Below are 25,117 nucleotides of genomic sequence, written 5' to 3' on the forward strand. Positions count from 1 at the left end.
CCAATCACCTACATGTCGTAGATTTCTCGATCTTCTATTCATCTCACATACCTTAACTTTTCTCTTGTGCCCATACCTAATTCATGGTGTTATCTTAAGAAATCATATCGTCATTGTTGTATACATCACTCCACGACCTATTAAAGAATTAATACCTATTTTCTTTTAGTAAGTTTTTGTTAGTTATATTGTTAAATCCATTGGGAAGCATTTAAAGTTTGGATTACATGTCCAATAGTTCGATCACCATTCCCTAATCCAACCTGTCATTGAGAATATTCATATCAGACTTAAACTTGAGTTTGCGATTTCAACACTTTAAATTTTTATCTAAGCATTCCTTCAACATTAATATTCTCCATTTGATCCTAATTTTTTTTAACATAATACATCAACTAACCTAGCGACCCAAACAATCACATATAAACAAAAGGGAAAAGGGTCAGATAGACTCCTAACGTTTATCCTATGGATCAAGTAGGCCCCCAACGTTCGGAAAGGTGCAAGTATACGCCTGATGTTTTGAAAACGTTTCAATTTTCCCCTTCAAGCTAACTCCGTCTCGTTTGCCGTCTCTTTTTACCAGCATGTGAACCTGGCTGCTGACATGGACTCTCCTCTCTGGTCAAATGTCTGCTGACGTGGATCGTACCCCTTAAAATCCCGAAAATAATCCCTTAACCCTAATTCCCAAATCTAATACAACCTAAATCGGAGGAAAAAGAACAGTTTGAACTTCAGAAATCGAATTGGTGTTGTCCATTACATGCGAAGGAGAGATTAATCGAAGACTCTATTCTTTAGAATCTGAAGGTGGCTCTTCTCTATTCTCTTGAAAATCGCACGAAAACTCTAAATCGAAGACTCTGAACTCCAAAAATCGAAGGCTCCTTTAACTGCGAGTGAAGCACTTCGTAAACCACAGGTTTTTCATTTCCCCTTGTATTTTGTTGCTCTTTTAGTCGATGGGTTCTTAATAAATGGTTCAAGCATGATGTAGATGTAAGATCTATGTTAACTGCTTTTTTCTTTTTGAAAAACTGTTTGCTTTAAGTTCAATTCTTTATAGTTTGTTATTGTTTGTGGTCCAGACATGACAATGTGTAAAATAGTTTTGTCTAAGTTTATTTCTTTTTGCTTGCTTGTTGAGACATTCAAGTAGGTTGTTGTGCTTATATTTGTTTTTATGTTGTTTTTAAATGTTTGTGGCAGACATGGGTGAATCAATTGATGTTTATTTTAACTATGGTGGGACCTGGGTTGCTGAACCTTATTTGAATTATGTGGGTGGAGAAGTAGACATGAAATTTAATTTTGACTCAGACTATCTAAGTGTGGACCAAATTAGGATAAAGTACATTACTGAAGTGGACTACCCTAGTGTTTTTAAAATATTTTTTTACAGCCTGTGAGAACTTTATGTAATGGCTTGATGATAATGGAAAATGATGAGTCCATTAGAACAATACTGAACCACATACATAGGGTGTCCTGTAAGACAAACATTATCATTTATGCTAGTAAGGATGAGAATGATCCTGTATTTGCAAATAGCCCATTGCGTGTAGCTGTACAAGGAACTGTTAGACTTGGTGATAGGTTTATTGAAAATGTGATTAGGCAGGAGGATGAGGTCCTACCTGATCCCGTGAGTGACCCCTCTGAGGGTGGCTGTGTTGGGGAGGAGGATGAGATATGGGAAGGTGATGACAAGCATACAGTCTTCATAGATAAGAAGTTGTGCACTTGCAGGGTTTGGGATCTGTCTGGCATTCCATGTCGACATGCAATATGTGAAATCAAACATATGGGCATGGAGCCTCTGGATCACATCTCAGGGTATTACCATCTGGCCCAATATGATTCTACATATAGTTTCACCATTCAACCAGTGCCTGGAAAAGGTTCATGAAATGTGATCAATAGCTCCCTATGGATGCACCAGAATTGCCTGGCAGACCAAGGAAAAAGCGCATCAGAAATGTTAATGAGCCAAATCCAACATCTGGGAGTGGGAAACTAGCAAGAAAGAGACAGAAGAAGAGATGTAGACATTGTCAAGAACCAGGACATAACAAAGCCTCATGTAAAAAAGGTACTATTAAGCAGTTTTAAGTAGTTTAAGTTCTTTATTGGTGGTTCAGTTATGTATGATCATAACATATTGCCTATTTTATTGTGGGGAAACAAGGATAGCCATCACAGGTAGGATTGCAGCAGTCTCAAACAGCAAGTTCCTATGCTGAACCTATCACGACCCAATTTCATGGGCCGAGACATGCGCTAGGGAATGGGAGTGGTAGCTCCAAAACCCGTAGCAAGCCTAAAAACATAAATATTTTTTTGCAAAATAACATACATCATGCATGACAACATAAACACGTGTCATGCTATAAACATGTCATGCCATACATTATCATCTGGCATAAATAAACGGTAACAGCGCAAAAAACATAGCATATACATACGTTCAAACATCAGAGTTATATTTACAGAAAACTGTTTGATACCACCAATATATAAAACACCTATCTACTGCAGCTCTAGAAGTAAAGTACTTTATCTTTACATACTTTTCAAAAATATCAGACTTCTGGAACAATGATAGAAGTCCGTCACTTCAAAGGTTTCTTTTCACCTGAGAGGAAAATCTGTGAGGGGTCAGTATACGGGAATATACTGAGTGAGTTCATACTATTTACTAATAAACATTTATACAAAATATAAAACGGTGCTGTAAACATTTCTTTCACGTATAGCCAAGTAAAGGATCCGATTGAAACTCTAATTCTCAAACATGCCAAACATAATCAAAGAAATCGTTTAATCCATCGGCCCGGTCCCGAGATAATTCAACCGAGTTTAACCGCTGCCACTCTCTTAATCTCAAGTGGTGGTTCCCGAGATAATTCGACCGAGTTCAACCCACTAAACACGGGTCCCGAGATAGTTCGACCGAGTTCAACCTTGTATCTAACATTCAGATAACCAACTTTCTCATTTATACTCATAACCTTATGTACAGCTCTTTAATCAAAATTGGTGATCACACAGTCCTATTACCGCCCAATAGGCAGACACGTTCCATCAGATCAATATTGGTTTTAAACCAAACACATTATGGATTTCATGTAAAGTATTTGCATTGTAAACATTCAATTCAAAAGTAAAGCAATATAAAACGTTTGTTTTATAAACAATGCTCATTTAAATACTTTAAAAGTAAATATATATAAACTCACAGAAATCGCTATCCAAAAACACTACGGTGCTCCGAAACCGTCAAGCTTCCCGATCTCCTTGTCCGACTGCTGCTTGCCTTGCCGGATCTAAAACGATTTTAAATCAATAACTCAAATCAGAATTCTATTCTAGGACTGACTCTAGACTCAAGATGCGATACTTTAACTTTATAGATTATCGTGCTTCTCATGTATTCTACTCCGATAAACGGTTTACAACTCTTTTTGATTCGTATCACTCTTCTGAGTCGGTTCTCGATTAACCTCTTTAGGTATATCAACTCAAACTAATTGATAACTAATCGATTTCGATAACAAAACACGAATACAGAATCAATTTCGTGAATGGCGCCGCCACAAAGGTTGGGGGATTTAAAGAAGATTTTGATAGTATATGGGGTTTAGTGTAGGGTAAAGGTCGAGGGGGATGGATGATTATCAGCCTATTGAATAGATAGAGTTTTGGTTGTTTTTAAATTAAATAAACTTTTATTGATAAATTTTAACTATTATTATGGAAATCTACAATATAGGCATATTAGAGTTTTTGTTGGATTCCAAAAAAATTTACTGAACTATTACTAAGGGCATTACTGTAAAAGTGCATATCCACCCGTCCATGCTTTTATACATAACTAGTTTCGCTTTGCATGCTACGCACGTGGCTCGTAACGTGACTTGTCAATTCATGTATTATTATTTTAAAATAAAATTTAAAAAATCAATTTTTTTGTAGGTTTACATATAACTAACAAAGATTTGGACAATATTAAGAGAGAATTAGAGAATTACCTAAATAAGAAAAATATTAGCAATTACCTACCATAAAGTTTGGACTTGACTAACATACCTACCCGTGTCAGCCATTTATTTTTATACCCTATCCTATTTGTTTTTATACCTAAAAATTACTCCACCTGTTTTTATCATAACAAACTTCTTCTTTCTCCTCAAAATTTTCATCTCATCTTTTTTTTTCTTTTTCAGATCTCAAATTTCACTATTTCTTCTTCAATATTCTGTCAGATATTTTCAAATTACTGCTTCATTATTCAAATTCATACATTACGATCAATAAAAACTGCGGATTCAGTGAAAAAAAGGATATAGAATTGTTCAAACGAATTATTTTACAGTTTTAGTATGTTTAATTAGGTTTCAAAGATTTTCGAAATGTTTAAATAGTTTAAAACGTAATAAAAATTATATAACAGTTGCAAACTATTTCATTCGCTTATATTTCAATTACGGTTTCAAATACATTTTCAATTACGGTTTCAAACCGTTTACAAAGGTTTCAAACAGTCTAAAACAGTTTCTAAAAAACGCTTTTAAACAGTCTAAAAAATAACAGTTTCAAACAGTTTCAAAAAACAGTTTCGAATAGTATAAAACAGTTTCAAACCGTTTACAAAGGTCTCAAACTGTCTAAAACAGATTCTAAAAAATACTTTCCAATAGTTTATAAAATAACAGTTTCAAATAGTATCAAACAATTTCAAACGGTTTACATAAAAAATAACAGTTTCAAACCGTTTACAAAGGTTTCAAACAGTATAAAACAATTTCAAACCGTTTCCAAAGATCTCAAGCAGTCTAAAACAACTTCTAAAAAATAATTTCGAACAGTTTAAAAAATAACAGTTTCAAACAGTATAAAACAGTTTCAAACCGTTTACAAAGATTTCGAACAGTATAAAACAGTTTCGAGAAAACAGTTTCAAACATTTTCTAAAATTAATTTAAAACATTTGAAATACCAGATCAAAATATCATTAATAAAGAACATTATGATTTTTTAAAAAAATGTTGTAAAAAATTCCAAAAAACGATGATACAATAATTTAAAACAATATAGAAAGAAAAAAGTAGTAGAAGAAGAAGAATAAGAGAAGAAGAACTTTCTCATCTATCACCATCATATTATCTTTTAAACTCTTTTTTTATTCAAATTTCTTTGTCTTAGAGTTCATTTGTATAATGTGGAAAATAGAAAAAACAGATTCGAAAAAAACGAAAAAAAAAAGTTGCAGAGGAAAGAAGAAGAAGAAGAAAAACAAGAAGAGAGAGAAAAAGAAGAGAGAGAAAAAAGGAAAAATGAGAAGGAAGAAAGAGAAAAAGAAGAGAGAAAAGGAGAGAAAAAAGAAAAAAACAAAAAAAAAAAAGAAAAAAGAGGAAAGAGGAAAGAGAAAAAAGAGAGAGAAAAAAAAAGGAAAAATGAGATATGCATGTGTTTAAAAGAAGGAGTAGGGATGACAATGGGGCGGGGTGGGGACGGGAAATCCATCCCCATCCCCATCCCCGCGTCTATGGGGAATCCCCATCCCCGTCCCCATTTAATTAATGGGGATAAAATCATCCCCGTCCCCATCTCCATGGGGATCCCCGTTCCCCGTACAATTAAATATAATTTATAAATAATTTTATTATTTTCATAAAATATTTGAAAAAAAAATCATTATAAAAAATACTATTATCTTTTATAATATTATATATTTATAACTAAATAGAAACTAATAAAAAAAATTATGTTAAATTATTTAAAATTATAAATAACATACTAAAACTTATAATATAATATAAATATACATAAATATAAATCGGATCCACATGGGGACGGGGATGGGGATCCCCATGGGGTGGGGACTATACTCCCCGTCCCCTCCCCATCTCCATGGTTGGGGAATGATTTTCCCCATCCCCGTACCCATGGGGATAATTGGTGGGGATTCCCCGCTCCATTAGGGACGGGTCCCCACGGGGAACGGGGAATCCCCTCCCCATTGCCATCCCTAAGAAGGAGAGTAAAAATATAAATAAGTTATTTTGCTAATTGAGATACAACTAAAAACAATAGAAAAATAGAGTAAAAAAATAAATTTTTGAAATTGAGGTATTTAGAACAAATAAGTTAAAAAAAAGGAGTTTTTGTGTGCAAATTCCTCCAAAAATAATTGCGTTGCTAGTGTATTCAAACCAAAAGATTGATATTCCTATTAATTTGGAAAATATTAGCTATTTTTTCTATACTCAATTAGTATTTCTCTGCCATGATACGATTTTATTTTAACTAAAATTCTAATTATAATAATTTTTAAGTAATTAATTAAATAATTAATTTGTTAATGACTATAAAACCGTTATTTAATATAGATTAAAAAGAGTTATTCCGTAAATTTTCCTGTCCCCCCCACCCCCCCCCACTACCATTCGTGCTTTTATATATAGTATACCGTAAATTTGTCTGTTCGCCCCCACCATCCGTGCTTTTATATATAGTATAGATAGATATAGATATAGATATATATAAAATTTCCATATTAATTTGAAGAAAATAAACACAAATTTTGAGGAGTTTGAAATAAAAATAAAAAAGTTTGGTGATGTAATTGAAACTTTTAAAAGAATAGGCATGAAGTGAAAAGATGTTATTGTTTGGGCAAATAAAAAAGATTTGATTGCAGTGAATCAGTGGATGTAAGTCCCGGCGTTTGGGATTTGAATAGAGTATTTGGGAGAAAAGAAAAGAGGCGTGGGATGTATGTATCTGTATGATGTTTTGTAGGGGATTCAAAGAGGGAATTCAGAATTGGATTAGGGATTACGATAGGCTTCAATTTTTGGCTGTCATCCTTCTTTACATTCAGGTATTCTTTTTTGTCTCATTCATTATGTTGTTTTGGTTTCTGGAATAGGTGCGGAATGGAATAGTTATTCCGTATGGATTGGTTTTTCTTTTGCTTCGGTTCATAGAGTAGTTGGAATCGCTATTTTATGGCGTTCCATTCCATGAACCAAACATACATGACCGTAATTGTATGCTCATTGTGTTGGATTTGAAGATTGGATGCTCTCTCATTGGATCGCTGGGAGCATTGTACAACGGAGTGCTGCTCGTTAATCTCGGAATTGCACTCTTCGCCTTGGTGGCCATCGAAAGCAGCAGTCAGAGTTTGGGACGTGCCTACGCTGTGCTTCTCTTCTGTGCCATTTTGCTCGACGTTTCTTGGTTCTTTCTCTTCGCTCACCGCATTTGGACCATTTCTTCCGACAACAACTATGGACCCTTCTTTATGTTCTCCCTCAAACTCACTCTTGCTATGCAATCTGTTGGCTTTTGTGTGCGCTTTTCCTCCTCCTTACTCTGGATTCAGATTTACAGGCTGGGGGTTTCGTATGCTGATACTCGAGAGCCTGATTATGATTTACGAAATAGTTTCCTTAGCCCTGTAGCCCCACCCGCCATCCCTACAGATTGCTCTGATTCTGGTCTTGCTTTAGGGGGCTCCATTTATGATCCTGCTTATTTCTCTTCTCTCTTTGAAGATGGCCGCAACACTACATATTTTGCTGCGGTATGTCCACTTTACTTGGATGCTTTTCATGACTATGTTTTCTAGTTTTATAGACAATCTTATGATGAACTTTCCAGAGGCGAACTGAATTTGGTTTTAGTGAAAGAAATGTGCAGGGCATAACATAGCAAACAAAAGCAAGATTTATTTGAATGCGACCAATGGGATTAGAACCCTTTTCTTTTCAAATTTCATTCACTTTTTTAATGATTTGGAGCAAAGAATGGAGTGGATGGATTAAATTTTTCATTTTGGCTCATCTCTTTAACAAAGTTAGGCAATGACGAAGAGTGGTGCTTTCTTTCACTTTTTGTTATGCCATCCAAATATAATCCACAAAGCTGCTGCTTCTTTTTTTCACATGCTAGGTGGTTTCTAAGACTTAGTAGTGTTTGAACATCTTTAGTAAATTTGGTGCTCTATTTCTATGATCAAAATAAGGTGAAAATATCATAGCATCTCTTTTATTTTTTATCACAAAATGTCAACTACTATATGCTTGGAAAACCTTTTCCTTTTTTTAAGATTTTATAATGTAGACGGGCATTTATGCACTAGTTGTAGTTCACTTCCAATTGGAATTACATCTGTTTCATTCAGAGTTGTTAAAGGCGCGCCTCAGGCACCGGCCACGGGGCCTCACTCGCCAAGAGGCAAGCGAGAAGGCGCGCCCTAGCAGCGCCGCATATCATTGAAAAAAATGTAGCAGCGCTGCACATCTGTGAAAATAGGCTTTTTTGTTTCTTTCTTTAAATTAAAGTAAGCAGCGTCTGCGCCTTAGTGAAAATAGGGATGTTTTTGTTTCCTTTCTTAAAGTTGAAATAAAACCCTTTTACACTTATTTAATTCTTATGGTACGTCCACCCACACCCTAATATCTCTAATATTTTTAACCTAACTTAGAAGCATACTCACGGTCTCCTTGTTTTATTTTTATTGTATCTTTTGTGTATGCGCCTTTTTTTGAAAGGCGGCGCCTCAGCCCTAGGACCCCTTGGCATCTCGGAGCGCCTTTCGCCTTTAAAAACTATGTGCTTCATTTATTGACATGGGTTCAGCAATTTAATGTGGTCAAATTTGCAGAACCAAAATTCCAGTATTGTTGACAATGGCTCGACTTCTAGTGCTGAAGCTTCTCAACTAAAGCTGTCCATGAACAGATCTTTTCAGACCATAAATGTAGGTAATTTTGAGTTCATCATACCAATTGTTTACTAGTTATCTGCAAGTGTATTTTAATTCTATCCTCCTTTTACTATAGTGACATGATCATGCTCTAGGAGTTTCTTGAGGAAAGTGATGGACTGTAGATGGATATTACTGTCAAAGATTAGAAAACTTTGTTTCCAATGCATTTCAGGTTGCATTTGTTATTGTTTCATCTCCGTTTTTTCTTTTATCTTCCAAATGAAAAGAAAAAAAAGAACTGTTTGTCAGAAGCACTCGTGTTTATAATCTTTAGCACTTTTGTACAACAATTGAAAAACTAAACTCACCTTCGCCCATTTCCCATCTGTCTTGAGCGCAAGAAGAGATTTCACAACCTTGTAGTTTCTGTAGGCATAGAAGAGTTACAACCTTAGAGGTTCTTTAAAAGGCGTATTAAGATAAGACTCTTATATCTTACCTAACTAAGAAAGACAGGTTATCTTCTCCCACCATTCTACATATCCAGATGATGATCCATTTTATTTTGTTTTCCAGCGAGTCTTTTAATCGGCAAGAGGCGGACACTTAATAATATTTTAACACTCATTCCACACTTTGTGTATTTTGGGTTTTTATGTATGGGGAAGCAGTTTGTTGATGCATAATTTGCAATTAAACACGCTGTTAAAGCAGCTATTTTAGAGGCCTCTTGGTTGCATCAGCAACATGATCGTATTTGTAGATTCGTACGTTATAGCATAGGTGTCTATAGTTCTACTTGTTCCTGACATTTTAGTTTGAAACTTAAATTATATTTCTGCTGCTTCTGTAAAAAGATTAAGATGTTGTTCCTGGTTAATATAAGTTGCATGGGTGCTGCACACCTTAGAAGCTGTATTCGAGTGATTGTATGCCTGGGAAAACCAGATTCTTTTGTTTATAAATTATGAATTGTGGAAAAAGAAAGCATTAAGCAGTTATTGTGTTGTAACGGTGTGGTATGTTTATAGTTTGTAATTGGTTGCAGGAAGAAAAGGAGACGCGAGAGGTTGAGACGGTTTAAGAATACATAGAGATAGTGTTAGAGGTTTGAAATTGATTTATTTGATAAGGGCGGGTGTACAGTTTTGATTTTGTTTTTGAGCTACAAGAGGATGATGATAATGTCAAAAGGTTTATGCAAATATGCAATTTTTCAGAACAGATTCATTTTCTTAATTCATCTCAAATGGCTGCAAGGTTGAAGGTTTTTCTAATGTTCTTATTATTTCTCACCTGCAAAATAATATTGTAATTTTATGATTTATTTGCTCTTAATTTGCCCCCTTTATGGGATAAGCTATCAATTAAATCTCTTCAACTTTTCATTTTGATGGCTAAAGGTATTGATAAGCCCCTGTAGGCAGTGTTCAGAAATATTAAAGTCACTAATCATTGTGGCGTCACTTAAACTCATATTGTCATAAAAAATAGTACAAAAAGGACCTAATTGTTAACTTCTATCAAAAAATTAAAATAATGAGTAAAATTTAGTTTTTATGGTCAAGATCAAAACATTTAACCTTTTATAGTGTAAAATATTTAGCCCTTTTTTAAAAATAAAAAAATTATTCTAATTAATTTAATTATTATAAATTAATGATTAGTTTATTTTCATTTTAATAAATAAATAACGATTTGCAGTGATTTTTTTTTTTTTTTTTGGTAAAATGTACCAAATGAATAGATTAAGAGCAAGAATCTATTTACAACTCAGAAAATCAAAGACTGCTAACAAAAGCAGCACAACACTCAACAGCAAAAACAATTCAGCTAATTACAAAAATTAGACCATTTTTGATAAAGCTGTTGGAATATCTCTGAATTACTCCTGATTGCAAACAACTTCAGCATCACATCCTGCCTAATCCAGGTCTTGATGTTATCCATACCAATAGCTTCATTAGCAAAAATTATACGATTTCTACCTTTCCAAATATGATAAATGGTGCAGACAAAGGCAATTCTTCTGACTTTAGAAAGAACACTTTTCCCCTTAGTCTTCCTACTGAACCATGACCACTCCCTTCTCCAATTCTGATAATCCCTAGCAATGAGGCAAGCCTGCAGGACATCTTTCAAAATAGTTCTCAACATCACACAATCAAAGAAAAGGTGCTCAATACTCTCAGGATCAGTTTTACAAAACACACAAGTGTCATCATCAATGCAGCCCCAATTTTTCAACTTCACTTTAGTTTTCAAACTCTTTTTCAAGGCTAGCCAAGCAATAAAACTGTGCTTAGGAACATGCCCTGGACCCCAGATTACTCTCCACCAAGACACTCTAGGGTTAACAGGCCTAAAAAAGTTCCAAGCTGAATTAATAGAGAAGTTTTTATCCCTTCCACAGCTCCAACTGATACTATCATCTCTATTATTCATAACAGCAAACTTCTCCTTAATCATACACCAGATAACACCAGTTTGCTCATCAATAGGATCAGGCAGATTCCAACAGTTCCTTCTCCATAAATCCCTTACACAAGCATATTTAGGCACATCAGCATCAGAGAAAGAAATATCAGGATACATGTCAGAAAGAGCTTTTCCTTCAACCCACGGATCAAACCAGAAAGAAACATCTCCTCTTCCTAGTTCATATTTGAAACAGCATTTAATACCATCCTTCATCTTTAGTAAGTTGCGCCAGTTCCAACTTGCTCCCAAAGGCTTTGTAATCCCCCAAAAACTCATTTTCTTGAGTTTATTCTTGATGATCCAGTTGGCCCAGAGAGACTCTTTAATTGCAATCAAATCCCAGACATGTCTTATAACAGCAACTTTGTTCCATAAACCAATGTCCTTGATGCCTAAGCCACCTTCATTCTTCCTTTTGCAAACTTCAGACCAGGCCACAAGGTTCCCAAACTTATAATCAGCAGACCCCTTCCACAAAAAATTCCTGCACATCCTCTCCACACCTTTAATAACAGCCACTGGAAGCACAAAAATAGAACTCCAAAACACCTGCATGCTAAACAGAACAGCATTGACCAATTGAAGTCTCCCCGCATACGTCATATGCTTCACTGTCCAGCTAGAGATTCTTTTTGAAATCTTTTCAATCAAACTGTTACAATCCTCCTTAGCAAGTTTCTTACTTATAAGAGGCACTCCCAAGTATCTGATAGGAAGGCTACCCTCAGAGAATTCCAGAAGACTCAGAATCTCAGTCTTGACCCTATCTTCAACCCCACAGAAATAGGCACAACTCTTACCTGCATTCACTTGCAAGCCAGAGACTTCATGGAAGTGCTTGAGAACATTAGTAATCTGATCAACACTCTTCACATTCCCCTTGCAGAAAATAAATAAATCATCTGCAAAACTCATATGCTTGATTTTCAGATTCTTACACCCTGAGTGGTAATCAAATTTGTTATCATCAATCCCGTTCAAGCATCTAGCCAAGTACTCCATAACAATCACAAAAAGCAATGGAGACATAGGATCCCTTTGCCTAATACCACACATACCATGAAAGAACCCCTCAGGCTTCCCATTTATCATCACTGAATACACAGGAGATCTCACACAGCACATTATCCACCTAATAAACTTAGTAGGAAACTTAAGCCCCATTAAAATCTCCTCAATACAGTCCCAACTAATAGAGTCATAAGCTAGCCTAATATCTATTTTCATAGCACAGTCCCCACCACCTTTGATTCTATGGTAGTTATGAACTAATTCATGAGCTAATAAGATATTATCAATAATTTTTCTACCTGGTACAAAAGCAGATTGAGCCTTATCCACTAGATACCTCAAACAACCACTCATTCTAGCTGAAATGATCTTAGTAATGCATTTATACAGCACATTACAACAAGAAATAGGCCTAAAATCATTAAGGGAATCAGCATTAACAGTTTTAGGAATGATTGAAATAATAGTAGCATTAATCTGTTTTAATAACAACCCAGATTCAAAAAAATCTTTAATAGCCTCACAAACTTCTCTACCAATAATATCCCAACATTTCTTAAAAAAGAGGCTACTATAGCCATCAGGCCCAGGGGCTTTCTCACTACCAATGCTAAACATAGCATCTTTAATTTCATCATCAAACAGGCTCACAAAGCATAATGCTATCCTCATCAGAAACACAATTGCCCTCAGAAATAACATCATAAACAATGCTTCTAGTTCTAACTTTAAAAGTACCAAACAAGTTCTGATAATAATCCACAATACTCTCCACAATAACAGATTTATCAGTAATCAGGACATCATTAACTCTCAGACTATTGATTCTATTACTAGAGTTTCTCTGTTTAAGGGATTTATGAAAAAAATTAGTATTAAGGTCACCTAATTCAATCCATTGAACTCTAGACTTTTGTCTATAGAAACTCTCCTCCCATTTTAACAAGTCCCTATAATGAATAGCAATGTCATGCTCTTCCTCAATAATCAAGGGGTTAAGAGGGTCAGATTGAATATACTTCTGAATATCATCAAGGTTTTTCCTGCAGTTTATAACTCTAACAGAGATATCACTAAACTTAGAACTATTCAGTTTTTTCAAAACAGGCTTTAGCATTTTCATTTTCTTAACAACCTTAAACATTTTAAATCCTTCAACAGGTCTATTCCACCCTTCTCTCACAATCTCCATGAAATTCTCACTCTCAGTCCACATGTTAAAAAATCTAAAAGGTTTAACATCATGACAAATCCCTTCATTAATCACAACTACAATGGGGGAGTGATCAGAAATACCTTGATTCAAGATTCTGGCTTCAGAAGAGATAAAACTATTCATCCACAGCTCATTCACAAGGACTCTATCAATCCTCCTCCACACTCTACTGCTGCCCATCTGATTATTAGTCCAGGTGAAAAAATTTCCACTCCATTTTAACTCTATAAGACCAGAGTCATCAACACAATTTTTTGTGTCTTATTTAGCGGTCAAAAAAAGTAAGGATTTTTTTTACATAAATACTTAAAATGGTGTACAACTGTTTGTATTTAACTTTTTATGTAGAAAAGAGTTCAAACAAGTACTTTATAAGGGTTTATGAATTTTTCTCGAGTGAAAAAGAGTCCAATTTAATTTTGAGGATGGAATTGAAACCCAAAGGTGCAAATTAGGGTGCAACTGACAAAATTGCAACGTCAGGGTGCTACTGAAAAAGAGCTAAAAGGTGAGAGTTTTTTTTGGTGATTAAGCCTAAATAATTTTTTAAAAAAGTGATTCATTTATTTTATCATAAAAAATGTTTATTTTAAAAAATTTATGGTAATTGGGGTTTGGGGCGCGCTGCGAACGATCCCACCATTTCAAAAAACATAAGAATATTAATTTTGAACTGCTCTCCGCTAATTTCATTCTCCAATCTCTTCTCCACTTCCTACACTTATTTCTCTCTCTATTTTTAATTCGAAATCTCAAAGTAACTGCGTCATCTCTCTTCGTTATGTCTGCTTCGACCGTGTCAATCACCGCCAACCCCGCCGCTCGACGGAGACCGGTGGTCGCCGGCGAAAAGAAATCGAACCACGTCGATTTGGTAGCGACAGAAGCACAATTCAACGGCAGCGGAGAGGCTGATAAATTAGTTGCAGTGTCTCAAAGCAAAGATGGAAGCCATCACTCTATTTTCGAGAGAACAACCACATCTAATAAGGATCTCACCAGAAAACCTAATTCAACCCTAATTTCCCCGCCTGTTCGTAGGACTCGTAAAGCAGCAGCGGTTACTCCTCATAGTAAGCTTGAGAAGCCACGTTGGTTGACCGTGCTCAGTGTTTTCACCAAGAATTTTATGCTTTTGCTTGTTTTGATTGCTCTGGTTCAGATGGTTAGGAAACTGGCTCTCGATTCACCACCATCCTCAGGAGGTAATGCCGATTATTCTTCTCATTTTGCCGAATCCGAGGCCCGAACTGCGGAGGTTGAATCCCTCGTTAAGAAACTGGTCAAAATGATCCAGGTTCAAGTTGAGGTTGTTGACAAGAAAATTGATAGTCAGGTTGGTGGTTTAAGGACCGAATTTGACGCCAAAATTCATGAGAAAGGATTGGTTTTGGAGGAATTGCGTGGTAGATTTGATGAACTTGACAAGTCCTTTGGTGATTTCAAGGCCGTTGATTGGCTGTCTAAAGAGGACTTTAACAAGTTTGTGGATGACTTCTTGAACAACAACAAAGGAAAGGACTCTCAAACTCATGATATTAATCTGGATGACATTAGGGCATATGCAAGGGATATTGTCATTAAGGAAATTGAGAAACATGCTGCCGATGGACTTGGCATGGTTGATTACGCCCTCGCTTCTGCTGGGGCTGCTCCCGTTAAGCACTCCGAGCCTTTTTCCCCTGCAAAGGGGGCCAACTGGTTATTGAGCACTTCTCGATATGGAGCCCATCCTGATGCTGTTAAGATGCTCAAACCCAGCTTTGGGGAGCCTGGACAGTGCTTTGCCCTTAAAGGAACCGCTGGCTTTGTTCAAATTAGGCTTCGCACTGCTATCATTCCTCAGGCATTTACTCTCGAACATGTTGCTAAGGTAATAGTTTTCACTTGACTTCCTACTTTCATTTGAGCCATTAAATATAAGAGATATTTCACCCAGTAAGTTCCATCTATTGTTAGCTCATGTACCATATTCATGTCTGCGTGGTCATGTAGGATCAGAGAACCTTTCTTGTCTTCGACCTTGTCTTCTGAGAGGTGTTATATTTGGTCTGCAGACGTATGATCATCCATACTGAGTAGTCAATAGTATTAACTTACTTATAGGATGAGTTTCTCAAATTTTGATTTAAGTAAAAGATGGAGTGTAGTGGCTAAAACATCAACCAACAACTCTTATGTTTTGGTTAATAAATTTTTTAGTGGATGCCGCAATTTGTTTATGTGGTCATGAATAGAAAATATCCCTGTTGCTGCGTTAGTTTTCTTAGCAACCCTTTGGTCACTCATTTATTACTAGAGAACATTTTCATTTTTATCTAGTTAATTTCACTTATATCCTTGTATAGTGTTCTTGATTGTGTATGCTGGTCTATCCAAATTACTGGATTGACTTTATCTAAGTGTCTTCTATTGTTACTAAGTTTTGGGATTCTTTTTCCTTTTCTAGTTTTGCTATCAAACTTGTGATGCAATAATAGTAAGATTTCTGATATAGGGCCATTTTTATAAAGTAGATTATTGTTAGTCACAGAGAATTATAGGCTGTAATCTTCAACATATGTCCTCATATTGTAAACTATTTAGAGTACCTAGATTCCATAAATTGCTTTATCATTTGAAATGCATCTTCATTGTATGTTGTCATCGAATCTTAAGTAGCACTGGTAAATAGATATAGTTCGTTTTTTGTGAAACTTTCACAAAAGTATAGTTTTTGATGACCCAATGCAAGCTAGGAGTATTCCAGTAAATGCATCTTCATTGTATGTTGTCATCGAATCTTAAATAGCACTGGAAATGTGCTATGTATGGATATAGTTCATTTTCCGTGAAACGTTCACAAAAGTATAGTTTCTGATGACCCAGTGCAAACTAGGAGTATTCCGGTAGCAACTGTGTCTTTTGCCTCAAATACATGCAAGCTGTAGTAGGACAAAAATCCTGGCAACAAACGTATAGTTATAGGACCTTAAGGGTTTAAGGGACTTGCAAAGGTTTTCTCTATCCGGTGACGATATGGAATTAGATTGTCCATGTGGTTTGAAGAATGAGGTTCGGAAAGTTTTTGATAATGCAAATACTGTGGAAGAGGAATAGTTTTAACTAGAATTGTAGTTTTCCCTTTCAAATCATACTTGTTTGAAAGCAGAAGCTTGAGATGTATGGGTGACTTTCCTTTGTACCTTACTCCAATTGTTTCTGGATTGTGTTGAACCGTATTCATACACCATGCACATAATGAGAGTTGGGGATTATTTTGCAGTCATTATAACACAGGAAATTGTTTTCTAATGCTTCTATATTTAGTGCCTATTGGAAACTTCTCTTTGCATTTTTTATCTTATTGTTTTCTTATTCGCAAGCTTTGCATTGTCTAGAAACATTGTAGTATCTGTTTATTATTAAAATGAGATTTACGGGGATCTAGTGTTTGTAATGGACCAAAAACAATGATCATATAGCACTTATTGAGCTCGATATGGAACATTTTATTCAACAAAAATAGGCTTATTCAACAAAAATAGGCTTTCTGCCTCTGAGAATGAGTCACAACCAAACCCATCCCTATCATGTTTATGAAAATTTTATATAACTGTTGCTTTGTATTGTGTGCTTGTTTTCATAGAATATGTAGTGCTCCAGCAATCTTTGTTTCAGCTAAAATATGTAGTGTTATTGCATGGACAGAGTGTTGCATTTGACAGGTCCAGTGCTCCGAAAGATTGTCGGGTGTCCGGTTGGCTGGAAGGGCATGATATTGGTATAGCAGTTGACGCGGAGAAGATGTTTCTTTTGAGTGAGTTTACGTATGACCTTGAGAAGAGCAATGCTCAAACCTTTCCTGCATTGAGCTCAGTTGCGTCGGGGCTTGTTGACACCATAAGGCTGGACTTCACGTCTAACCACGGAAGCTCTCATCACACGTGCATATATCGGTTGAGGGTTCATGGTTACGAGCCGGGCGCAGCTTCAATGATGACGATGGAGTCGTGATGCCTAAATATAAAGCGGGATGTAGATGCAGTTGTTTTAGTTTAGTGAAAGTAAGTAGGGGAGTGCAAATGTTTAGCACTGAATTAATTGATGTGGATGGTGTTGGCCATTTCTGTAATCTAGACAACATTGCGATTCTCTTTCGTATTCCAACTTTTGTATTTGTACTATCTTTTTTTTTTTTTGGCAATCCCTAGCCCTATGGAGGCAAGCAAACCAGAGAAGGTTGAAGACTGATGATCATCATCAAATTTAGCTACTGCTGCTTTAGAGATTGGAGGAAGATGATATGCCTGTGCTGTGGTGTGTATATTCAGTTCAAATTTGAATCAAATTGATTTTTTTATCTGTTGGTGTAGCAAAGCGTATGCGTGTAGAAGTATATACATTTCAATTTAAAATAAAAAATATATTTCAATTCAAAATAAAAAATATATAAGATATATAAAATAGGGATTGAGCAAATTAACAATGAGATGAAGCAATTATAGTTATGTGTTAGTAACATATTCAAAAGAAACACTTATTATAGAGATAATTATTGATTGGAGAATTTTTCAATGAATCTTCAAGTTATAAAAATTTAGAAATATATTAGAGTAGCACTATTTCCATAGCAGAAATTACCAAGTCCAGCGTAAAATTTGTTATTTTGATTAAATTATTCTTTTTAAAATTTAAGTCTACTTCTTGTAAATAGAAAGCAAATTATCCTCAACTAGACGTAAGTCCCGCGTAAATACGTGGAATCAAATTAATAATTTATTTAAATAATAAATTTATCAAAAAATATATATAAAAATATCAGAAAAATTTATAATATACAGACTAACAAAATAAAAATTTATTTAATGTTAATAATAAATTATTTAAAAGTACTAATGATCTCTAGTATTTGATACCCTTTTAATAATAATTTTTATATTAGGTAAGAGTTAAGTAAAGTATAATGTTAAAATAATAAAAAATTAAATAAATATTTTTATAACATGTTAGTATTTCAAAATTATAGATTAATTTTATTTTCAATTAATAAATGATTTGTAGAGATTAGAAGTTAATATATATTGAACACTAAAGTATATAAATTAGAGGTTAATATGAACACTAAAATATGTAGAGATTACAAATTAATATAAATTAAAACACTCATTTAAATAAATATAATTTAAATAAGTGATTTTAAAAAAAATGGAAACTTATGAGAATGCTCTACTTGGTGAGTATTAATAATTTTTTTTATTTGGTAAGAATCAATAAGAGGCCTCTGTTGATCCTCTCAATTATATAAATATTAGTCGCAAACCTGCGTATTTGCGCGTCATGTGAAGTAATTATTTTTAAAAATAAAGTTATATAAATAATAAAATTAATATGTTCTTTTAGCAATTGACAATAAAATTGATTTGTTTTTTTTACAATAATATATAAAATTATTTTGAAAAATATTCCCGGTAGGTAATGATATCATCAGTTTTTAATCTAACGTGTATTAGCATGCAAAAATAAAAGTAAAATTAAATCATTATAAAAAATAATTACGCTTGTAATTAGGAGTGTGCGGTTCAGTTCGATTTGAAGTGAAAAATACCAAAACAAACCAAACCATCCCTGTAAAGATAAAAACCAAACTTCATAATCCGATTTATGGTTTTTTCGGTTGGTGCACCAATTTTTTATTAGATTCGGTTTAGTCCGGTCTGTTTATTGATTATAAAAAAAACACAAATTTTCAATAAACCATAATTAAAATTATGTTTATAATTTATATCTTTACTAAATATAACGATTATTAGTGATGATTAATATTAATTTTTAATAAAAGTGCTAATAATTAATAAATTCAACAGGAACATGCCACCATCTCGAAGGGGAAGATATACAAGCGATTTACAGGTGACACAAATGAGCAAAGAATGCAAATACCTAGGGTTGCCATCATACATCCTGCCATCAGAGTATCAAACTTTTACAGGTATGATCAGCAAGATAAACAAGAAACTGGCTGGTTGGAAAGAAAAATTCTTATTCCAAGGAGGAAAAGAAGTCTTAATTAAAGCAGTGTTATATGCCATCATAGTCTATGCAATAATGGCATTCAAACTTCCACTGTCTCTATGGCATAGGGTTAATAAACTAATCAGTCACTTCTGGTGGGAGCAAACAGGTGAGGCCAGGAAAATAGCATGGATTTCATGGGAATTTCTTTTGTAAAAGTAAGATGGAAGGAGGACTGGGATTCAAAGACTTGAGAGCTTTCAATCAAGCCTTATTGGCAAAACAAGTCTGGCGCATATTCAACAATCAAGAATCAGTTTTCTTCAAAATTCTCAAAGGAAAATACTTTCCAGAGACAAAATTTTTTCTTTCGACAAGAGGTCACAACCTCTCATAGGGATGGGAAAATCTCCAGCATGGTCTAAAACTCATAAAACTGGGAGTTAGATGGCAAATTAATTCGGGCATTAGGGTGAATACACTAACAGACCCATGGGTTCCCAACAAATACCCTTTTACTCCCACGCTTAGGCTTGGCATATCCGAAGATATAATCCCTCCAAAGGTGGTGGATCTCATCAATCAAGATACCGCATAATGAGAAGTGGAAAAAATCAAGTCTTTTCAACGAAGAAGATGCTAGCGCCATATTGAATATTCCTATTTTGATACACCTATCCCAGGACAAGGTAAAATCAAGATACCATACAACAATAAATCATATGCGAAACTTTCAAACAAAAGAGACCACAAACAGGGTTGCAGCTCCGAGAAGCTTGGAATATGATTTGGAGAGTGAAATTCCAAATAAAATTGAGGTCTTCATGTGGAAAATGCAGTGGAATGGTTTACCAAATGGAGAAGCCTTAAACATACGTCTAAAAACAGATCACAGGTGCCCACACTGCAACCAAAGAGAGAATCAATTACGTCTATTTTTTAAGTGTGAATTTGCAGCAAAAATTTGGTTTACAGCACCCCTATCGCTGTAAAGTAAAAACCTAGGAGAGGAAAATTTTAATGAGATTTGGTTGAAACTTTCGATTGAGCTGCAAGAAATGGACAACTCGGGTAAAAGCTTGCACTTATTCTTCTTCTTCCTATGGGCAATTTGGAAGGCAAGGAACTCCAAAGTGTTCAAAGAGAAGATTTGGACAGTGGAAGTAACAGTGGTTTCAGCATTACGTTGTGCTAATGAATTTGAGATGGCAAACAACTCCAATCCATAAAGATTGGAGATAGGTAGTACAGCTCAACGGCAAGGCAACAAAAGGAGGACAAGCTATCCGGATAACCTCATTACAATCAATTATGATTGGGCAACAAACAATATGCATAAATTTGGAACAGTTGCCTCGGTAGCAAAAAATTACAGAGGAAAATTTTTGAGCTCAACAGCTAGAACATTTAGAGATATCTGGGATCCAGGAATCATGGAGTTTTTGGCGCTGCGTGAAGCTAAGAGTGTTGTGTTTTCTAGGTTCATAACGCAGCATAATTTCAATTTTTTATCAAACCAAGTAAGATCCATGTAATTCGAATAGAAAGACATGTTGTATAATTAAAAATATATTTGAATGTCAAATTCAATCAATATAGGAAGGAAGAGAGGTGGTTCACTTTGGTGACATATTGCCTCAGATAAGAAAGGCATCCAAAAGAACGCGTCCTCTACGAGTATCCACACGAACAAACCTTTGCCAAAACGAGTGCTTGTGTGCAAGCACTATTGCTTCACCAAGCAATTACGAATTTAGTGAATTCAGAATTTCATATTCTTCAAACCTATTCCTAAGTGTGTATTTATAGGCATACAACAATACTAGGGTTTGAGTCAAATACGTGTGTTTCAATCTTATTGTAACACTATGTATTTGACAACTCTATAAGTTGATATTTATCAAAACTTTTAATGATAAATATACTTAATTAATTATCTTCAAAAGATAATACCATAAAGATAACCATTATCTTTAATTTCAAAATTCACTTAATTAATAGTTATTTACATTTAAAAATGACATTTATATTCAAACAATAACTAATAATTAAATCTAGTTATTATATAGTTATAATTAAGACAACTCTTTTATTTTAAAACGGATTAACTATTAATTCAACTCTATAACTACATATTTGAAATAAATCTTAAATATTTATTTACCACATTATTTTCTCGGGCTTATAAAACTCATACATGTTTTGGGTCTGTTCTTAGTGTGCGATCCTGTGGTTCACACAACGTTTGCAGTAGGCCTGAAAATCCTATTTCGACCCACAAGTCATAAGCGGCTTCTAGCAAGACATTATGACTATCCAAGTTTTATGAATTTCGATTATCCGATTTAACCATTTACAATAATATTTTAATCCCTTTATCTCACGATATCTTGACTGAATATATAGCAGTATTGTCATCTTTATAATATTCAATCATTAGTTTCCTCATTCCAAGTAGACTGAAAATGATAACTCTTTATCAATTCATTTAGCATGGCAATACATTTCCTTCAGTCTATCTTTTCAAAGGCCCATAGATATCTTACTCAAATAAATGAGGGACAAATTCCTTCTCAGTCACTCATATTTCTCATATAGTTACTTTCATATCCAATGACAATCTATTCCATTGCCCTGTTAAAAATAATGTAAGACTGTATCAAAATGTGAAGTAGCTTTATAGAAATCCATGGTGATTTCAAGGCAAAGAATTACACTAATAGAACTGTACTGATAATTACTTATGACAATGATCTATGTAGTATTCTCAAGGTGAGTTGTCCAGTGCCTTATTTCTCAAATAGCACCTATGATTTGACTTAATATCTCATATACATGATTAGTAAAACATAATCCTAAGTTAACATCATACTAGTCTCAATGTTCTATTAAGACTAGGGATAGATGGAATATAATTCTTTATTAAATCTAAGGGTTCTATTATGAAGTCACATACTTGATAACCTTAAAAAGAATTAACCATTCAAATATTTTAATCATAATATAAAATGATAATAAAAGTGCCAATTAATTAATAATAAAAAGATAAAATCAATACATGGTCAAACATGATTGACCTAGTGCATATCACTAACAACGAGATGGAGTATGTCAAATGGGTGGAGAAATGTGATATTCCAAGGAGATGTAATTCAGGTATCACAATCTGTAAACTTAGGAACATGTTCTTTAGCTATAGGTTGGGTATCTGTCAAGATATTTGGCTACTAAAAACTCCCTAGAAGAAGGCCATTTTGTCTGGATTAAGAGGAAATATAACCTAGATGCCCACAAAAAGGCGAAGGCAGAGAAATCCAAGTTTGTAAGATTTCTTGCAAACGAAGCTATCGTGTAAGAGTCCTAACGTCATCTTCTACCTAAGGAAAAAAGATCAGAGATACTTTTTTATTATCATAAATAAATGTTTAGGTCATCTCAAATACGATAATGGTTAATAAATAAAACATGTAGTTATAATATACATATTACATAACCTGGAGTTGAAGAATTTCTAAAGCCATATATAGAGGAGAATATTTGTCTCCAAATATTTGCCTGGTTGTAACTTACATAAGTTGCTATTATATTGTAACAAAAAAAAAATTATTAGATCGCTCACATTTTATCAAGAGAACTATAGAACAATCTGAATCTTATATCACATAGGAAAAGTAAATAAATAGGATATTAGACAAACCAAAGTTAACTATTTTAAGAACCACATCAGCCTCCTGGATAGATAATAGAACTTACCATAGCCGAGACAGAAATAATTTTTTTTGGGAACATGATATATTTGAGCCTCTTAATAAAGCTGCTAAGGAAACTAACAATTAATTATATAAAGAACTTGGACCTGAATTACAAAATAAATAATACAATGGCTTTTTTTTGAAACGAACACTACAATTACTTAGATCTAAATGAAAATATTAATTAATATATCACTTGTTGTACAAAGTAATGCTATAAAACATACCTTTTATTCTTGTCATGTTAATTTCACCAATAGTATGAAAAGTTTTGATTTCGCAATTGTAGTTTTTTTTGATAATACGTGTATGAACTCTGCTATAACTGTTAGAAATTAGAGATTAAATAGGTATTTTATTCAAATTGGATAATAATGAGAATATTTTATTCAAATTAGATAATCATGAGAATTGTTCATTAATAATATTATTAATAAATTAAATAGGTATTTTATTTAAGGTGAGAACTTATGAGAATGCTCCTTTGATCCTCTCAATTATATAAATATATTAATTAACATAAGTAGAAAACAAAAAGTAAATGACTTACCCACAGCTGTCAATATAAACAAGCGCATCCAGTCCAACTTATGTTGCCCCCGTTATGGCAATCAGGAAAGTAAAACCCACATATACTTTGAGTGTGATTTTGCTACCCGTGTATGGTTTGTTTCCCATATACCTCTTCAAACTCGCATGATTGCAAACTCGTCCTTTTGCCATGTTTGGCTGCTACTCACAGAGAGGATATCAATGGTAAATCAACTATCCAATTCTGCATCCTGCTTTGGTCAATTTGGAAAGTTAAGAATTCAAAGATTTTTAAGGACAATCACTGGTCAGTAGAAGAAATAGTTCATAATGCTTCTCTATACCTAGAGGAATTCAATATGGAACAGGTTAGAGTGGTTCAAGATTTGTTAGGTCACAACCTGGGTAATTAAAAAACATCTTCTAACACCGCTGAAGCTCAAAGACCTAGTCTAAACTTAATTATCGTCAGGTATGATGCAGGCACAAACCGGAAGGAAAAATTCGGAGCAATTGTTGGAATTGCCTATGATGCGGAAGGCAGAATAATTAGGAAGTTCTCGGAGATTTTCAGATTCATATGGGATCCTGGAATATTGAAATTTCTAGCATTAAGGGAAGTCATGAACTGGTGCATTAATACGAATTGGTGCTCAGTTAGTTTTGAAAGTGATGCCATTTTGGTGTCCTAATCGATTAACTCGGGGTCCTACACCTCCACAGTTAATTGGGGAACTTGTCAAGATATTTGGCGCTTAAAATCACGGTTTCAAAACTACTCATTCAAATTCATCAGGAAAGCAGACAACAAGGTGGCTCATAATCTAGCTTAGGAAATCAAGGCTAGATTTATCTTTCTTTGTAATCAAGGAACTCTCGTGTAACTATGTTCTCGTTCTATCTATTTCTATCTTTGGGGAAAAAATCTCTATTGGACCAAGTCCTATTTGAACCCTAATTTTGAGTTTGACAATCAATTTAAAGAGCCTAATCATGTTTATTAGTGTGTAGGAACATATAGAAACCATCCTGGGTCGAATCGGAGCTTTCTAGCGAGAATCAAAAAATCGGAATTCAACCTAGTTCCAGTAGCGTTTCGCGCCCGAGATGCCTCAAGCATCACGGGCGAGATTCACTGATCTCGGGCGCGATTCATCAGTCATCCAAACTTGTTTGAATCTTGACTTGTATCGCGGGCGCTACATATGCATCACGGGCGCGATGCATATGACCATTGAAGGTCCAACGGCTATTTCAGAGCCCTCCATAAGTTGCTTGACAAGTACCATTGGCTGAATTCCTGACATTTAAATATCTCGGGCGCGACGTAGGGTATCACGGGTGCGACAGACAGTTTTCCAGCACAAACTTGAGTTTTCTTCTAGAAGATTCAAGGGTTTGTTGTTG

General features: G+C 34.5%; 2 protein-coding genes across 6 annotated transcripts; both read left to right on the forward strand.

The window, feature by feature from the left end:
- Nucleotides 1-6,635: 6,635 nt before the first annotated feature.
- LOC126670588 (uncharacterized) lies at nt 6,636-9,964 on the forward strand. Of its 5 annotated transcripts, none has more exons than XM_056104810.1 (4): nt 6,636-6,889; nt 7,085-7,597; nt 8,681-8,776; nt 9,302-9,726. In XM_056104810.1, exons 1-4 carry the CDS (start codon nt 6,794-6,796, stop codon nt 9,311-9,313), a joined length of 717 nt encoding a protein of 238 aa, XP_055960785.1. In that variant the 5' UTR covers nt 6,636-6,793; the 3' UTR covers nt 9,314-9,726. The 5 variants fall into 5 exon arrangements, with proteins under 5 accessions (XP_055960785.1, XP_050220312.1, XP_050220311.1 ...); XM_050364355.2 differs by lacking the exon at nt 9,302-9,726 and adding an exon at nt 8,859-8,970 and having other exon boundaries at nt 8,681-8,780; XM_050364354.2 differs by lacking the exon at nt 9,302-9,726 and adding an exon at nt 9,774-9,964 and having other exon boundaries at nt 6,637-6,889; nt 8,681-8,780.
- A 4,124-nt stretch (nt 9,965-14,088) lies between these two features.
- LOC126669252 (SUN domain-containing protein 1-like) lies at nt 14,089-17,775 on the forward strand. Its single transcript, XM_050362671.2, has 3 exons — nt 14,089-14,116; nt 14,155-15,306; nt 17,124-17,775. The coding sequence occupies exons 2-3, from the start codon at nt 14,215-14,217 to the stop codon at nt 17,427-17,429; spliced, it is 1,398 nt and encodes a 465-aa protein (XP_050218628.1). The 5' UTR covers nt 14,089-14,116; nt 14,155-14,214; the 3' UTR covers nt 17,430-17,775.
- The last annotated feature ends 7,342 nt before the right edge of the window (nt 17,776-25,117 follow it).

The sequence above is a fragment of the Mercurialis annua genome, linkage group LG2 (genome assembly GCF_937616625.2).
Source record: "Mercurialis annua linkage group LG2, ddMerAnnu1.2, whole genome shotgun sequence".
NCBI lineage: Eukaryota > Viridiplantae > Streptophyta > Magnoliopsida > Malpighiales > Euphorbiaceae > Mercurialis > Mercurialis annua.

Coding starts and splice junctions, on each gene's coding strand:
- LOC126670588 (XM_050364353.2), top strand. CDS start 6,794: ATGATGTTTTGTAGGGGATTCAAAGAGGGAATTCAGAATTGGATTAGG. Junction 6,890..7,084: donor TCATCCTTCTTTACATTCAG/GTATTCTTTTTT, acceptor TTGGATTTGAAG/ATTGGATGCTCTCTCATTGG. Junction 8,777..9,773: donor GATCTTTTCAGACCATAAAT/GTAGGTAATTTT, acceptor AATTGGTTGCAG/GAAGAAAAGGAGACGCGAGA.
- LOC126669252 (XM_050362671.2), top strand. CDS start 14,215: ATGTCTGCTTCGACCGTGTCAATCACCGCCAACCCCGCCGCTCGACGG. Junction 15,307..17,123: donor CTCTCGAACATGTTGCTAAG/GTAATAGTTTTC, acceptor TTGCATGGACAG/AGTGTTGCATTTGACAGGTC.